Source organism: Chiroxiphia lanceolata, chromosome 5, assembly GCF_009829145.1.
Source record: "Chiroxiphia lanceolata isolate bChiLan1 chromosome 5, bChiLan1.pri, whole genome shotgun sequence".
NCBI classification, from domain to species: Eukaryota; Metazoa; Chordata; class Aves; order Passeriformes; family Pipridae; genus Chiroxiphia; species Chiroxiphia lanceolata.
The window spans coordinates 51,330,964-51,348,876 of record NC_045641.1 but is presented as its reverse complement, the minus strand read 5'-3'; the positions used below and the strand labels follow the sequence as shown (position 1 = coordinate 51,348,876).

The following is a 17,913-nucleotide window of genomic DNA, read 5'->3' as shown; positions in this document are numbered from 1 at the left end:
TCAGTTTCAAGAACAAGGACTGTTCTTCCCAGCCCATTCTTCTCCCTTCTTCCTTTTCAAATGAACACCAAGGCAGCAAAGGCTGGAAGAATAAGCTATAGCATGGAAAAGTGAAGTGCAGGCAAGGGACCATTCTGCCGGCCATTCCCGGGCAGCTGAGATATCTCCCTCTGGCTCGCTGCACGACAGCAGGTTTTATCAAAGAGCATAACAACAATTTGCTGCTATTGCCCAAGATGGTGTTTTGGTTACATAAGCAGTGTATTCAGGCAATAATTTGTAGTTTTTTCCTCACTCCCTTGTAAAGCCAAAAGCTATAGTTTTAGTTAGCTGAATTCCCTCATGTGCCCCTACCCTGCTTGCCCCTGCTCCCCACGCAACCCAGCAGCTCAAGGAGGAAGACTCCATTGTCACTAAAACTGTTCAGTTTCCATGGCAATAGGAGATGACATCACCAGAACTTTCTCCACTCTCAAACACTCCTTCCCCCAACCACCTTCAACACATTTTTTAACTAAAGGATTAGAAAAAACCCAAAACAACAGTTGTAAGTCAACACTCTACCTCATTGTTCCTCTCAGAGCTCCTAAACCCATGCAAGGCAATCTGGTTTGAAGAATGCCAATGCCCTTGTGTGCACAAACAACCAGGGCTGCAGATTCAGCTTGTCAATACTCCAGTTCCGACTGCTTGTTGGTGACAGGAGGTTGCAAGTTCCCAGGCATTTCAAGAAGACTGTGCTCATCACCAGCTGTCCTGGTGGGAGTCCCTCTTCCCCTGCGTTTGTGATTAGGTCTTGTCTGTCATCATTTGTTTCCCACAGTGATGGGTGCATTTGAAGAGCTTGATCTGAGGCAACTTCAGAGGGCAGCTTCCTAAAGTTGAGAGCCTGCTATGTGTTGAAAGTTGAGATAATGCGAACACTAATCACACTGGAAATGTCAGCCAGAGTCTATATGTGTGTGAATTTAAGGGAAGAGTCACTTATTTTTGGGCCCATACTCATCAACTTTTTAAACCAGGCAGTTCTCCAGCAATAAAAGAGTGAGCAATTTCTCCTACTCACCCTTCTGTGAGACAGTTGTGTTCAAGTGTGATTGGAGATGATGCCGCTGTTCCTCTAGGAAGGGAGACATCATCCCTTTCTTTATGTCACTGGCCCGAGTGTCCCCCTGGCCTTGAGGGCACGAGTTCCACAGAGGGAGTGATTGTTCTGCCTCTCATGAGCCAAGTGCTGTAATTAACCATCTATGGTGGGAATTTTGTCTGTCTTTGCCCTCTTCTGTGGCGTTCCTGGAACATGTCCTGGTATACAATTTACTTGTGTAAATAGGTAGGTAGGTACATAGGTAGTTTAAGGGGGAGAGGACTTCACTACATTGCTAGAGGGTATGACTATGATTACGAGTGTGTCCCCAAAATAGGCCCAAAATCTTTCCTTAACTACTTGTTGCTTAGAGTCCAATGGCTAAGGAGAGGCTGGTCTACCTTTCAGAGAATGCCCTGTCTTTACCTCTCTCCATTATCGCTGTGGAGTTTGTCATGTGGATTTCATGCTGCAGTCAAATCCCAACCTGACCTTGCCTCTGATGAGAGGAATGGTATGTTGGATATCCCGGCATTTTGAGGTATTTTTTCAGTGTTCTTAAGCAGCTTTTAAAAGTGGTAGATATCAGAACAAGACACAGTACTCTGTGTAACTGCTCTAGTGCCTTTGGCGGTATTATCATCTCTCTATTCCAGCCTGAAATTTCCTGGTTCCTACAGCCAAGTGTTGCAGTATCCCATCCAGTCATTTATGGCATCTCCCTATCAATTAATTCAGCTGCTTTCTTCATTGGCTCAAGCTTTATTCATTGGGGGTTTTTTCCTGTCTTCTCTTCTGAAGAGAGAAAAAAACCTTCCAATTAGTAGGAACAGGAAACTTTGTCCCCAGATATATGTTGGTTTCATTTTTTCGCACTGGAATACTGGAACACGTATTATTTGCATTTCCAAAGCAGTTCATGCTTTTCTATCACCGACTTGTCCTCTTCATTTCTTTTCTCTTCTCCCAAAAATATGCTTCAACTGCAAAATCCATCAGTGACTTTTTTAAGTTTTCTGTCAGGTTGTGATAAATAAATAAAGAACAGAGTGGCAAGAATTGTGCATTACAGAAGTACATCTGCACACAAATGAGTTCCCATTTAGTGTTGCATGTGGGGTTCATTACTTAGCCAGGTTTTTGTCTCCAGCTAATGTATGTCATGATGATTTCACATCATTCCGGCCATATCAACATAATTACTCGTGTGAACTAGACTTGTAATCTCGTAAAAAATTATAGCATATTAGTTTGATGCCTATTTTTCCTTAAACTTGTGTTGATTATGGTTAATTTTATTATCCACTTTTGATCCATAATCTATCAAAGCAACATATTGGCGATTTTATTACTGTATTGTGATGAGCATCAGTCCAGTCAACCTATTGAGATCACTGTGTACTGGTGCAACATTAGAATTCCTTCAACCCTTGGATGCTTTCCCAGTTTTCTGAGTCTAATCAAAAATCATCAGGACTGGTCCAGATCTTTTCTGGCCTTTTTTAAAAAAACTTTCGCAAACAAATTCTCCAGGCTTGCTTATCTTACAATGTCTCTATTTAGGTACAGCCTAAAATATTTGTTCACAGCTGGAGCTGAAATTAGCTCATTATGATCTATGATGTACATATGTCATCTGACCTTCCCCACAGAACTTTTTTTTAATTGACATTTTCTACTTTTTTACACTGTTCATGACAATTCTGTTTTCTTGTTCCAGGGATTAACTTGTGCAGTTTTATGTGCTCATTCAGTTCTATTACAATTTTTCTACAATTTCTATCTCCTAATTTATATTCATTGGTACTAATTTCCCTTCTCCCGCTATTACGTTGTTGCTTTTGCTTTCCCTTATGTTGTACTGTCTTTTTAGCCTGTTCACCTTTCTTGTCTCTATTGAAGCTTCTTGGATACCTGATAAATATTCCTAAAAACTGCTTGACAGTCATGCACATGTCATGAATTGAAGTCTGTCCGGTTTGATGCCTGGACGTATTTAAAAGATGCGTAGATGTGACTGGCTTGTGATGTAATGGTGGACTTGGTAGTGGTGGATTAACGGTTGGACTCAACGATCTTAAAGTTTTTAACCAACCTAAATGATTCCGTGTTTCCAGGGCTGTTTCTGTGTCGTTTCAATTTCATGAATATGATCTCTAATCCACAGAATATATCTAGTATTTTGATGATCTTACTTGATTTGTACATAACATATGTAATCAAGTGTTTAAGTTCTTTAATAATTTTTTTGTTAAAACGAAAGCACTTAAAAGACAATCTCTATATCTTCCATCCTTGAATGCAGTTGTCTGTGAGTTGTAAGGCTGGGAACTCACAATGAGATTTAGATACCCCCAGTGCATTGCTCAAATTCAGCTCTTAGAGATGGATGAAGAGAATGCTTTTCTTCTATGATTTATAGACCAATATCAAGAGAAGCTAGTCAGTCTGTTTTTCAGTGTGATCTGGACATACCTAATTGCATTCAGAGGATCATAGGTAATCAGGGTTGGAAAGGACCTTGTGGAGTCTCGAGTCCAATCTTCTTGTTTAAAGGAGGGTCAACAGCAAACTCAAGTTGTTGCTCAGTTGTCCAGTCAAGTCTTGAAAACCACCACAGACGGAGATTGCTCCATCTTTCCTCACCCCAACCCCACTGTTGATGTATCTTGTAAGTAGTCTGAACCTCCTTTCCCTCTTTGGATTTATGTCTATTGTGTCTTGTTCTCCTGCCATGTAACACTGTGGCTTAATCTCCTTAGTGACTGTCTAACAGGTATCAAGGAACTGCTGTTAAGTCCCACCAAAATCATCTCCTCTCCGAGTTGAACAAACTCCCATCCTTCAGCGTCTCCTCACCAAACAAATGCTCCAACCCTTGAGCACCTCGGTGACTCTCCACTGAACTTGCTCCAGTTTATCAACACCTTTCTTTGCTGGAGGGCCAAAAGTGAGCGCGCTATTCTAGATGCGGTCTACCAAGTGCAAAGTAAAGAGGATAATCCCTCCCTCATCTATCAGCTGCGCTCCAGTTGGTGCAGCTTGGTATATCATCAGCCCCCCTTGCATGGACTGTGTGTCACCTGCTGTCCCCCAGGACTAACAGGTCCTTTTCAGCAGCACCACTATCCATCAGTCCTTGGCCAGCGGGTCAGTCCAGCACAGATGCAGGACCTTTCATTCATCTGTTGAATTTTATGAGGCTCCATTTCTCAGCCAGGAGGAATTCTGTACTTTATATGGCAGAAAATTAATCCATAAGTACTCATTTCCAAATTGTCACTGATTCTGTACTAGAAAATGCCATTTTTGACAGAGTATGTTACTCCCCCTCCCTTTCTGTCCACTTGAGCCTCCCTAGCTAGGTTAAAATCCTTGATTTTAATATTCCTTTCATGTAGATTTTCCCAGCAGGCTATCCTAATGTCATTTAGACTGTTTATGTTCAGAAAATGGACAATTCTTATTCTCTTTATTACTCGGGCCCCTGGCACTGGTGTATAGATGATACTATTTTTCTCCTCTTTACATCTTTTAGTGCCTTGATTAGTTTTGTTCTTGATATGGAGGTTCTGTAGAACCAACTTTTTTCCTAATTTCATCACTTTCCCCTTTGTTCTTTCATTTAACAATCTCCTGACTGGTGTCTCTCTCTCAGTTCTCCAAAACCTAATTATTCTTCTAACGAAATGCTGGTTAATATTTCTGCACAGGATTAGCCCAGTGCTTTGCAAGTCTCATGCCCTATGTGGCTGGTCAAGCCGTCAGTTTATCACCAGATTCCTCCATCACCTTTTTTGCCTGTTGTCCAGAATGTGCCACTAAGGAGCTCAGCTGAATATTTCTTGCCCATCTTCTTCAGAAATGGACATAAATCTAAGTCTATAATGTGTAGTATATCTGCCATGATAAGAAAAACAATTAGTTTCAAAACACATCATCATGGTTAAATACCGTCCTTCCGGTCTGGAAAACCTTCCTAAATTTGCTTTTTAAATTTCATATCACTTATAATATGGCAGCACAGCTCTCCTGATATCTTCATTTCTTTTCCAAAGCATCCTTTCTGAGTAGTTACGCAGCCTTCGGAGAGGATTTTCTGGTATCTTTATACAGCTGAAGATCTCAGGCAAACCTGATAGTCCCTTAGATTGAGCAGAACATTTCTTCTCACTCCCTCTGCCTTTTGGCTAGTTGCTTCTTCAGGAGTGCTTTATGCAGCTTCCACACTGGGAGCCTGGAAAGTAATGATATTAACTGAGGTATTATTTTTATTTTCTTTTTCTGATACTTATCTACTGTCCTTGATTTCTGCTTCCCATAATTCCTTAGGTAATGCATCCTTTCCATAAACTTGCAGTGATGATGCTCCCCAAATTCACCCATCCAAGCTTTTTTCAAATCTGTGCAGCATCATCGTGTGTACCTCTGAACACCAACTGTGTCCTTACACGGAAAGCACTTATAGCTCCAAGTTCATCCTCCACATTTCAGTCCAGGAAAGGGAGATCTCTGAAGGATGTGAGGTACCAGCCTCCAAGCCTTCAATGCCCACCTGTTCCCAGGAAACAAAATTGTCTCTGCGTGGTGCCCTTCCATGCTGGGAAGATGCCGCTTAGCCTGAAACACACTGATTGGCCTTAATCTCACAAGATAGGGAAGTGTGTTGCCAATCTTCTGCTTTTTCTTTGCTTTTAATTAACTATGGTTCTTCAGGGACCTGGCCAGAATTTGCATAGTTATGACTTCAAAATCTCAGATCATTAAATACTTATTAGCAGCAGTGTAAACAGCAGAATGCACAGAAAATCTTAGTTAGCTAACACTCTTCGCCAAATAAAAGTTTCTATAAAATTATGGCAAGTTAAAGAAAACTGTAATAAATATAGCAATTAGGTGTTTCAAGTAGTGATCAGATAAAGATGGAAATCAGCAAGCAGCAGGCTAAATAGCATCTTAACCAAGGGTAGAAATATCAGTAGAACAGCCCTTCCCTCCAACATGCACTCTTTTTTCCATCCTTAATGATACTAATTATTTCATTTGCTTTCTCCTAGTAAAACTATTGCTAGATGTGCAACATATTGAAATGAAAGCAGTCATCAAAATGAAATGAATCATACCAGAAAAGGAGGCAGTGGTACCCTCTCTGTGTAACGTGTAGTTCTCAATTATTGCCTCTGATTTTTTTGCCTTCCTAAAAGCTAATTCCCTACTCTGTGAATGTTAGGTTTATTTAAAAAACCAAAACACACATAAAAAATCCCCAGAAACCTAAAACCCAGAAGAACAAAGCAAAATCAGCAGGCTCACAGGACCAAATGCAGACACTCTTTTTTTCTTTTTCTTTTTTCTTTTTTTTTTTTCCTTCTCTAAGCAATGAAATACAGAGCTCAGAGCCTGTGTTCTGACTCTTGATTTTTAAAAGTGAGGCCCCATCATTCGTATTCAGTCATCTGAGCTCAGCGACTCCTTCTGGCTTTCTTATCACAGTGTGAAAACCTGCTTATGTCTTTTTGTATCATGTCTCTGAAACTATTAAGAAACTCTGACATTTTCTCCTAGTACACAGTTTGGAGAGAAATCTGAGTGTTCCAGGGTGTGAAATAATCACATTCCAGGCAGCAAGGGACCAGGCTCACAGGCTCTGGAAGCTTTCAGCAGTTTTTGCTTGCACAGCAATAAAAAATAATAATAAAAAAAAATAAAATAAAAAAAAATATATTTTGCACTGGAGGGAGGGACAGTTGCACGTTATTTTTTTTAAGAATAGAAAGCATCACAGCTCTGGAGCTGACTGTGTAATTAGCAATTTATCTAACGTTCCCTGAGGAAATGTCTTTTTACTAAAAGAATTATACTCTCTTTATTATTATTATTTTTTATAAAGGGGGAAAAAAGGGTATAATTTTTGCAGTCCTTGTTTTACTAGCAAGGGATTTTTTTTTTCTTCACTTATCTTTCAGCTTTTATGTCAGCAGAGAGTTGTCATTTTGCAGCGTAATGAGCTCTATATTTAAAAGAGATAAGCAGGACTACTTAGCTTAGTATACTGTGGCTTGCAGAGCAATTTGGAGGCCTACTGTGTAGTGTCTGGCCACACCCCAAATGATGTTATTCTGTTCTTTCTATGGTAGGTGTTGAAAGGAGTTCAAATCAGCTGTTTAGGATGGATTTTGAAGCCTGGCCCCAGAGGCACCAAACTGTGCAAAATGGGTGCAAATGCACAGTTTGCTCTTCAAGTATATGTCAAGTGATCTGATAGCAGGGTCAGTACTTGGGACTGCCTGGCAACCCTATGCCTCCTGCACCATGGAGCAACCAATGTCCATATAGCAAAAAATCAGGTCCAAATAACCCATTAGTTGGGAGTCAGAGCATCCATGAAGACAACACTTTTAAGGAGTCATCCATGAATGACTGCAGCCCTGATGTGACTTGAGGGCTTCATGTGCTTAGCCCAGTCCATGCAGTCTTGCCACTGCCCATTCCCAATGCACCAGGACACGTTGTGCTTTCTTGCAGCTGCGAGCAAGTAAAGGCAATGAGAGCACAGGCCACGACTCAAAACTGACCAGGGGAAAAGGGACACCTAGAGTCTAACTTTTGCCATAGCCCCCAGGACCTTTAAGAAAAGTGAGGATGTGGCTGTGGCTGGAAAGGAGAAGGGCAGGCATGGTGCAGCAATCTTAAAAAAATAGGTCCTGCTGGGCAGGCAAGTTTGCATCCACTAGTACATGTGCATCCTGTAGCTGCAGACTCAGTGGAAGCAGTAGCCCCCCTCTCTTGCCCAGCATCTGGGCAGGCCTCATCAAAATCTCCTGGCTCTGCTTTTAAAATGTCCAGATGGGTTTACAAGAGATTGGATTCATGCCCTGCTCTCCTTGTGTACAAGCTCGGGCATATCCAACCTTAGCAAGCGATGACTGGAAGTGTCTTGAACATCACACATGCCCCATGCTCTACCTCTTCAGCTCTGTGCTCTTCCTCCTGCCTCCTTGCTGTTGCTCCAATGCAGATAGTCTCCACTATCCAGGCAGTTGTGGACACCAGAAAGCGGATTTTACTGCCTGCCCTCCCTTGGAAAACCAGAGATTCAGCTCACAGAGCTTCTGTGGGAGCCCACCCAGCCCTGCTTTCCATGTGCCCCGCACATTGCTACACCTCCAGCCACAAAGGACCCAGGACTGTGTGGATCTAGTGATGCATATGCTTTTTAATTTCCTTCCATCAATAACATAACAGTGGAGATACAGGACCATTAGGAGTACGGGCTTTGCTCCTTCTTTGTGTTTTAGCCATAGTCTTTGAAGCCAGAACAAAGGTAGCAAGACCTGCATCTCATCCTGATGTGTATGACAGAAGTGGGAGTATCTAGGGGTAAATCAGTCTCCCACCACCCCACAAACTGCAGGTGGGAGATTTGAGCTGTAGGATGGCTCATATATCAAGGGGGTGGACATTTTGGTAAATGGAAAGACATCAGCTCCAACTTCTGGCATAGATATCCGAATAAAAAATTCAGATAGGGAAAACTGACAGACTTAGTCTTACGTTTTTCCTATGCATCCTATGTTTTTTGAAGTGGTAGAAATTAGTTTGTAAAATTTAATGGCTGAATCAAGGAGACAAGGATGGAAGGGCATATTCTTGTACACAGAGGACATCGATTAAATCCCATCTAGTCATGGCATAGGTGCATGTCAGTCTTAGACCCCTGACATAGCTGAAAAGCTGAAGGAATTCAGAGCAGAGAGCAATTAAAGTCTTATTCCCTGTTCATATCAGATACTCATAGATGCAAGAACCAAATAAAAGTCCACAGGCAGGAAAAGCTTCACTTCCCACAGACATTCACAGCAAGTCCAAAATTATAGCTAGGAAGTCACAGCCTTAAAGTTTTTGGCTTCAGTGCCAACCTCAAATTTATTTGACAAAGAAATATGAATTGATTAGATGCAATTAATTAGATTTCAATTGAAAACTTCTATCAGAGAAGGGGAATTAGGCAGCTTTTGAATTTGACAAAACATATTGGCTTTGTGTCATAAGAAAAATACTGCCTTGGTATTTTTCATGAATGCTTCCATAATACATTTTAAATACTGTTTCTTGGCTTCTAATTTTTAGCAAACAGAAGTTCAGAAGCTAAGATTAGAGAAGTTAATGAGTGTTTAATAAAGGTATAAGGAGATGTAAATATGAAAAGGTAAATGGTAATGTTTGAAGTGTTTTAATAATGGATTTCATTGAATGTAATTGTGAGATAGCAGGTAGCCAGGCATTGCATAACTACATTATCTTGGGTTTCATGTGCAGCAAGATAAAGTCTGAATTTTCTGGACTCCTTACGTGTTTTTCATAATCTCTATTTTAAATAGCGTTAGTTTTTATTCCTCCATCCTGCTGGTCAGTCTGCTCTCCTGTGTCTGGCACAGAGCCACTCTGGCCATGCATTTCTGCTGTTGGACAGTGAGCACTGCTCTTCTTGAGTGCCAAGACAGATCCAAGCCCACTCTTGAGCTCACAGGTACAGAGGAGCAAAATTCCAGGCTGTAGCTGATGAAGCTATTCTGCTGTTGTTGAGGCCTCATGAGCATTGAAGGTTTGTATGCCAGTGGTTTGCATGCCCCCTCATCCCTGTGTACTCGCTGTCTGCTCCAGTGGCTTGGCATGGGGCGGAGCTACAGGAGACCAGATACTTTCTGGACAGGGTCAATGTGCTAACAAATTGCTCACTTGCTCCCTGCGCTAGCTTGGTCTCATCTCTCTTTAACCCGAGGTCTATTGTGTGCTCAGCTGAGCAGACGTACCTGGACATAGGCTAATGTTTATCAACAAGACAGAGGCCAAGTTGGAGGAGAAAGCAGAAAGATGATCAGTACGGAAAGGGACAAAAAGAATAAAGATGAAGATGGAAAAGAAAATAATGGATTGGGAAGGGAATTGAAGGATATGAGGAAAAGTGGAAAAATATGAAGGAAAGTCAAGGGACAAGTGGCAAAACTGTAAATTAAGATGAAAGACTAAATTGCGAAGTGGAAATGTTGCAGGCAGGCATGAAGCAGAGTGATGTAGAGAGAGAGAGGGTAGGGAACAGTGGGATACCTTGAGAGTAGGGAGGGAGGCAGAGCTGGAGTGGGAGGTGTTCCCTGCCAGGCATCTCCCCGCTTCTGCAGGATGAACCCCATACATGCAGCTGGTGTCCCTATCCCATTTCCTACCCTGACAGCCTTCCCAACATGCATTAGTCTTGAGCTGTGTGATGTCAGGACAGTGCACATGTCAATCCCCTCTCCTTCCAGAAGAGTTTCATGTGGAAAGTTTCAAAGAAGAAAATCTCTAGCGAGGGAAGAAGTAAATTATTGTATATATTCATTTATCTTGACAGCTCAGCACTCAAATTCCATCACAGATCAGGAGTTTCTGTCTGATTTAGCGTAGTTTAAGCTTCTGAACCTGTCCCTCCACTCGTCCACCCACACCAGAGGCCACAAAATACTTTAGTGGTGCCAGAAATGAGGTGCTGTTTCCCTCAGAAGAGATGCATTCCACCCTGCCCCCTCATGATAAAGGGAAAGGACTCACAACCAGCATGGGCTTTTTTTTTTTTTTAATTTCTCCCACATCCTAGACTTTGCCTGACTGCCCCTGGATGTTAAAGAACCTAAGGTGTTTACAAACAAGACGTGCTTTAAGCAGCCAATAAAGGTGGAAGAACTACATGAAGGGTAGTCAGGACATGGGGATTACCTTTGCCCGTGGCACTGAGCTGCTACAAAGAAGAACAAGGAGTCTGGAAATCTCCTGGAGTTCAAAAAGGAGGCAATCATTTTGTACTAGCTGTAATGCTCCTTACTCTTGGTTTACAAACACTGAGCAAACGTGGGGTTCTGCAGGTTGCTGGTGTGATAAGGATCCAAGCACTGAGGGTTGAGTGCCTGCCTGAGAGTCCAAATAAGCACAGCACACCTGATTCACCATTGCAAGATCTTTAGACACACACACAGCAAACGTGAATTTCCTGGCATAAATGTGCTGCCAGTTGCTGACTGATCACTTTTTGTGATAATCCCTTTTGACACACTGTCAACCCAACGCCACCTCCACATATGGCAGTAGGAGATCGGGTACAGCCCAGACCTAGAGGGGGTTATGTGTCTAGGGTGTCCAGGCAGTGGGGAGCAGGGCTGCCTGGAGAATGATAATAACAAAAAGAGCTGGGCTAACAATCCCTGAAATGCTGCAGATGCCTCGAGACTCCAGCAGAGTCACTTAGAGATGCCATTTCATTAGAGGAAGGAGGCAACGTTTGAATTTATCAGTTTTACTTATACAGAAGATGTTTTGTTTTTTTTCTTAATCAATGGAGTTTCATTTCACCTTGGTCATCTGCCAGCCTTGCACAAAGAGGAGTGTGAAGGTAGCTGATACTAAAGCCATCACTAAGAATGAAAATACAAGAACAAGAGGCTCTAATACAAAATACACTGGAATTGCATTGGAGTTGTTTTGGTTACAATTTGCGTGACTACAACAGACATAACTCATCCGTGGGGATTCAAGCATCCTGGATGTTCTCTGTTATTACAGCCAAGATCAGGAGGTCTCAGGAAGAACTGTGGGCAGAAGGGGTCTGTTCATCGAGCTGAAGCCCTGGGGCCTCCTAGGGCTGAGTTCATTTTTGTTAGTAGATGCTCTCTGAAAAATTTAGCAGTTGCCCTTTTCTAACCCATCCTTGGGAACAGCCTGGTGTTTTCACTGGCAGTGTGATTGTCTGTTCAGTTTTTTTTGTCTGGCTACACTGGAATGTAATCATAGCAAATCTGCAGTCACTGAGGGCTGCAGGAGGCTGGCTTGCTGCTGTCTGAACCGCACAGTTGCAGCTAAGACAGCATTTGTCTTGCCCTGAAAGGACCCACAGTCACTACTCTGATGATTAATAATTTTCTAGTGACACATGGACTGCACTATATAGGTGGCAAACTCATTCCAGCTAGGAGAGGGCAATGATGTGCACCTGATTAAGGTTACTTCCATTGTAATGCTTGCAACATGGCTGTAGCCAAAAGAGGACAAAACTTAAATGGTTTGTAAACAGTGGTTCTATTTTAAAAATAATTTTGCATGGTTAAGGCTAAGAAGAGATGTCACCTCTGTCCACTGATTTCTTGTCAGCCTGTTGCTTTTCCCCTGCGTTCAGTTTCTGTGAGGATCACCATGTTCTTCAGGACTTCTCATTCGGTTCCTTGCAGTTCAGAAAAGACCACTTTTTGGAATTAAATGTATTTTGAACTATTTGCTTACTTGGCATTTGACTCTGTTTCAGGTTGTTCTGCTGTTGCCCAAAAAGAATTTTTTTTGCCTTCAGAGACTGGATCTCAACCCAGTGCTCTAGTGGATGCATTTTTTTAGAAAAGTTCTGTGGGACTTCACCAAGCTTGGACACCTTTATGTTTCTGTGCATATACCTACCCCCTGTAACAGACTGCAGTGTAGGGACTCCTTCAGCCATGAAGCTACCTCTTCATGTCAAGTCTCTGTGCTATGAAGAGCTGTTAGCTCATGTCCTAGGAGCAATACACCTATGTCTATAGGGTGTTTTGTCTATAACTGTAGTTCTAAAGTTTTAGCAGGTCTGTCTAATTCAGGAGTAACAACATGCTGATGAGGCAACCTTGCTTTATGCTTTTGGAGCAAGGTTGGTCAGTGCTTACAAAAAGCCCTTGGTTCTTTGAACCACACAGGTATGTCCTTTGTATGATGTTCTGTAGTCATTTCTATGCATTTATATTTGTGTGCATTCCTCCTTTATACCCGCTTCCCACTTTGATCTGACTAGATAGATCCTAAGCCTCTGTCTATCACTAATGCTTTCTGTAGGCTAGTTGAATATTTCTGCTTGATTTGAGGTGGGCTTTTTGGGGTTACATTTTTTTTGGGTATGTATATATTTTGATTATCTGCATGAAATCCCTTGTCTCTCCTTCTGCACTTGGCATATGTGGAACTGACAGCTCCAGGGAGGTAAATGAATGCCACTGTGTTTCAGAGGAAAAATTATTGCATGCAATTACCCTAAAAGTGCATGAGAGAACAGAGTGAAAGCAATAAGGGAGAGAAAGAGAGAGAGCATAAGAGAGAGTAATCACAACACTTCGACAGGTTTACCCCATCGTGTTTGAAAATCTTTCACTCTGACAAGTCCCCTTTGTGAAAGGTGTAGACGGATAACCAGGCATTAGCTCTTCAAGGTCCTCTTCAGTGGAGGGTAATCAATAGAATGACCAGTGCACAGGTCCATTTCACTAAATGCCTCTCCCTGATATTTTTTACAGACTGGATGTACCCCATTTCCCTCTTAATGTCTCACTTTGGCTCTCTCATTCACTTTTCAGTGGTTCCTCGGCAGACAGATCTGGGTCAATGTGGTTGACTTCTGGGTCTTTCTGTATAAATTATAATGTATTTGTTCTGAGAAGGGGTGCAGTAACAAAAGGCTGTGTCCCCGGTCCCTCTCTGTCTCTTGAGCCTTGTTAAAAGGCCAAGGAAATGGGAGGTTTTGTAGCTTCATTATTCATGTCTGAGAAGAGATTCAGTAGAAGCAGTCCTTGTCCTGAATCTGCTGCTATTTCACTCACCAACTCTCTTACCCCCTTGATCCCATCTGCACATCAGGGTCGCCCAGGGGAAGCTGGTGACAACAGCCCATGTCCACCTGGAGGCCTCATGCACCTATGTTCACAAAAATATGTAAAATGTTTTGAGATCCTCAAGTAGAAACTGCTGACCAGGGTAAATGGTTGTGTAATGGTTTCTCACCATGCTTTCAAAGAGGCAGGACATTTGCCATACTGGCAAGCAGGGAAGCACTGGGCTAAGGGATGCTGAACCAGGTCACTTTTTGTCACCTGCACCTGGAGCTCTCGCAGCAAAGCCAATGCATTAGTCACACCTATTTACACTTTGAGGTTATTTAGATAGCAGGTTGTTGTGTTAGGGAAGCTAAAGTCTAGCATATGCCCTAAAATTAGGCTTTTCCCCTTTTGTTTGGTGTCAGAAAGGAGTGATTCACAGGTATGGAGGAAGCCTCTCCACCTAGTCAAAGCAGTTACCATTTCAAGTAAGAGAGTTATTTTCTAGGCGAGATAAAACAGGTTAGCTGAAGCTGCCTCCAGGGACTGTATCCTGCAGTGTGAGATGAGGAGAACACGGGGAGCTGTGCTGCAGGTAACACTCAACAAAACTGGCTACACAGCCCTCTTCTCCTGGCCTGGTGTGAAATGGCCACTCCACGTGTGTGCCCTCACCAGCAGCACATGCTTCTTGGCAGTGCATCTTCATGCAGCTCTTTCCCCTCCTGATGGTCACAGCAGGTACGTGTTATCACATCTCCTGGCCTGCATCATGTGCGCTCTCACTGTTCACTGTGCTTTCTGCCAGAGGAGCTGTGGGCTCTGGTCTTGTTCCCAGAGAGCTAACGGAGACTCCAGTTTTGCTTCCAAAAACTCAGACTTCATCCCCATGGCTTCCAGCAACTCTTCAATGAAGAAATGATAAATCTGTGGCTCAAGTCAAAATTCTGGATTCTTTTAAACTTTCTTTTTCTCTCTTTCTCTCTCTCTCTTTCTCTCTCTCTCCCCTTCTGCAGGATGGTGGAGTACTCCCTGGATCTCCAAAACATTAATTTGTCTGCAATCCGTACTGTCCGTGTCCTGAGACCCCTGAAAGCTATCAACCGTGTGCCTAGTAAGTCATGCTTCCCTGTCACACCTGCTCAGCTCAGTTTTTGGGGAGTACATGACCAATAAGGCTGCATGTGGTGGTGTTCTCCAGGCAGGGTTCGGGTACAAACTGAGTGGAGGCTTCTGCAGGATATGTGCAAGTTTTTACCCATCAAAGGGCCAAGAGGTGTCATAGGATGGGCAGGAAAACAAGAGTTTCCCAGCATATCTGGTCATGGGCATTCTGTGGCAGGAAAACAAGAGTTTCCCAGCATATCTGGTCATGGGCATTCTGTGCACAACCATTTTGATGGCACAGGAACTGAAGCTGAACAATGTGCAGTAAAGGAAAGTGTTTTTTTCTTTCCTTTACTGAAGAGCGTTGCAGGTTTGACAATGTCTTCAGCCTCAAAAAGGGCTGTGTGAAAGTTCTGAAGAGGGATGAGCTTGGGGAAGCAGGAAGAATTGGTTTGCTCAGGCTTTCACATGGTTTTCCAGATCCTCTCCTCTGAAAGATTTTCATGCCATTACAGCTTAGGGCCATGTAATACTGACTGTTTTTTCTTTCCTCCTCGCCTTGTGCTTTGCACTCCCCCTTTTGTGCCAGCTATCCCCGCTGCGAGCTGGCGTGTGTATGAGCCAGGCTGAGCACTACTGGGAATGGGGATGCCAGGGCTGTGCCTGAGCCTAGATGTGTCAGCAGCCAAATTGCTGCTCACCAGCACCATTCTAGTCTGACATACAGCCCTCAGTTCAGGTCTGCATCTAAACTAAAGACATGTTGTAGTCCTGGGGCGTATCCGTGCACGTGCACTGCACCCACAGTGGAGGTGGCCCCTTCATAACCCTTGCATCTTCCCTTCCCAGAGGATGGGGATGAGACCATCCTCTTCACCATGCTTTGAAGTTTTCAGTGGTGTTGAACTTCTTCCTTCACCTTTCTTTCCTTTGTCTCTCCTTGTTTTGTTTTTCTTTTTCTCATCAATGGTGCTCTCCTTGCAATCCTGAAGCAAGTAAGCAAGCATTGCTGTTGTTATTGTACTGCAGGAAAGAGGCAGGTGGCTCAGGTTTTGCAGTGGTTGTATCCAGGTGTAATGGAAGTGAACTGGCAGACAGGATGCGTGCCACTGGGATCAGGGGATTGCAAGAGCACTGCACTCAGCCTGCCGTGTCACTTTGATGTTTCTGGCTGTTCCCTGTGCAAAGGCAGCAGCTCCCACATGCAGCCCCATGAGACTTCAGGCATTTCTTCTGCAATTTTTTCAGTCTTACAGAATGGCAGAAAGTCTCTTTGCTCTTCCCCATAATCTCCCTAATCAGGTTGTATGCAGTGGCTAAGACCTCACCAGAGCTCTCCTAATCCTTCTCTCAAGCTCAAATGCTCCTTTTTCTTTTCCAGTTCTGAGGGAGTTTGCACAGTTGACCCAGTCTGCATCATATGCTTTTCCTTGTGCTAAAGTCACTTCTATGATGATACCTATTTCCTGAACACGTTGTGGAGGTAGATTTGAGGGTCTCTAGTTCCGTGCAAAGCCCTTCTAGAACAGGGTCTTGTCCCTCTTCCTAGATATACTTTTGACTTTGAGCAACAGCCATGAGCAGAGAGTGCTGAAAGGTGTGATGGAGAAACCGAGGCACAGTCCTCTGTGCTCAACGTGGCAGGAGGATGCCAGGTAGAAGAGCAGCTGGTTGGGGCACTGAGAAAACACCCAGGAACGTAACAAGTCCATCATGGGGTGATAAGGATGGGAGTCAACACAAGCTTTTGGCTATTGACTGTCAGCAGAACAATTCCCCCAGTCTGTCTCCATCTCTCTGACCCTTCTTCAGAGGGGGGAGAGGACTGGGAGCCAGTCCTGGTCCTGGCAGTGGGTATGCACTGTAGTGTCAGGAGGCACCCTTTCTGTGAGGGGTAGGCTGGAGGTTGTGCATGGCAAGCTAGCCCCTTGCAGAAAGCGTACTGCCAGCTATGTGAGAGCAACACCATCCTCATGTTATGCAGCCTCCTTTCCTCCCTGCTTCATCAGGAGTCCCATGAGTTTGTGCTCAAAGACTACTTTGAGACTGATCCCTGTTACAGGGTAGACTTAACCCTGATGGAGAGTGGAAACATCCTGAATGACATCCAATTACCTCCTACAGGTGTCTGCCATTTTAATTGATGGACACTGGTGGTCAGGAGCAAAGACTGACTGACAGAAAATCGAGGCCTTCTTTTATTTCTATTTATCTTCTGGAACAGCCAGAGATGCCCCAGGGAAGAGTAGTGTGAGCCATGTCAGAACTGACCCATCAGGGACCTGCTCTATGCATGCAGAGGCACCAGAGATGCTTTTCATCATCTCTCCTGACCTTTGCAGAGCGCAGGCCACTGAATTTCCTCTGGCTGTCCCTGCCATGACACTACCTGTCTGCTCCTTTTATCAGTATAAAACTTTACCTGTATGAAATTGATGCTGTTTTAATTTCCACTCTGTGGTTAAATATTTATGTATTTTTCTTGCTACATAAATCTGTGGTTATATGCAGAGAATGTTTTGGAAGAAAGACATCATGTCATTAATTAAAAAACAAAAACAAAAACAAAAACAGAAAAAAACCAAGCCCAAACTGGATTCCCTGGGAGAGGAAGCATTGACTTGAGGGCTGAAAACTGGCGAAGAGGCTGTAAACAAAGGCTGGTGATAAATGGAGCTGCATTAGAAGAAGGTGCCTAGTGGGCTACAGCAAACATAATTAATGAGACCTTTGGCCACAAATCTTTTTTTAATGCCTTTTTAAAATTCTTCATTACAGATCTGAAGTAAGAGGAAAGTCTATTAGTGAGATATACTGATGATACCAAGCTGGAGGTGTTGCAGGTGCTAACAAAGAAAGTGGGAAATCAGACAACAGGAGGTAGAGGGAGATTGAGGTCATGATTGTGAGATATCTGGAGAGAGGTAGTAGGGTTAATCCCAAAGGTAGATATTCAGCCGTGTCCAAAAGGCTGTGACGGGACATTGTGGCCCAGTGTTCACCAGTGGCTGTTTCAAAGGCTTCCACGTGGGCACCCGGGTAGGGACAGGTTTTCACAGAGAAGTCTGGCTGTGTGGACTGAAT

At 43.3% G+C, this 17,913-nt stretch overlaps 1 protein-coding gene across 4 annotated transcripts in view; it reads left to right on the top strand.

Moving 5' to 3' along the window:
- The window catches only part of CACNA1I (calcium voltage-gated channel subunit alpha1 I), a 92,558-nt gene that overhangs the window by 3,585 nt on the left and 71,060 nt on the right, over window positions 1–17,913 (top strand). For all 4 annotated transcript variants that reach the window (XM_032688588.1, XM_032688586.1, XM_032688587.1 and 1 more), the window contains exon 3: window positions 14,739–14,836. In XM_032688588.1, the coding sequence (XP_032544479.1) occupies window positions 14,739–14,836 (98 nt within the window). The remainder of the gene's footprint in view (window positions 1–14,738; window positions 14,837–17,913) is intronic.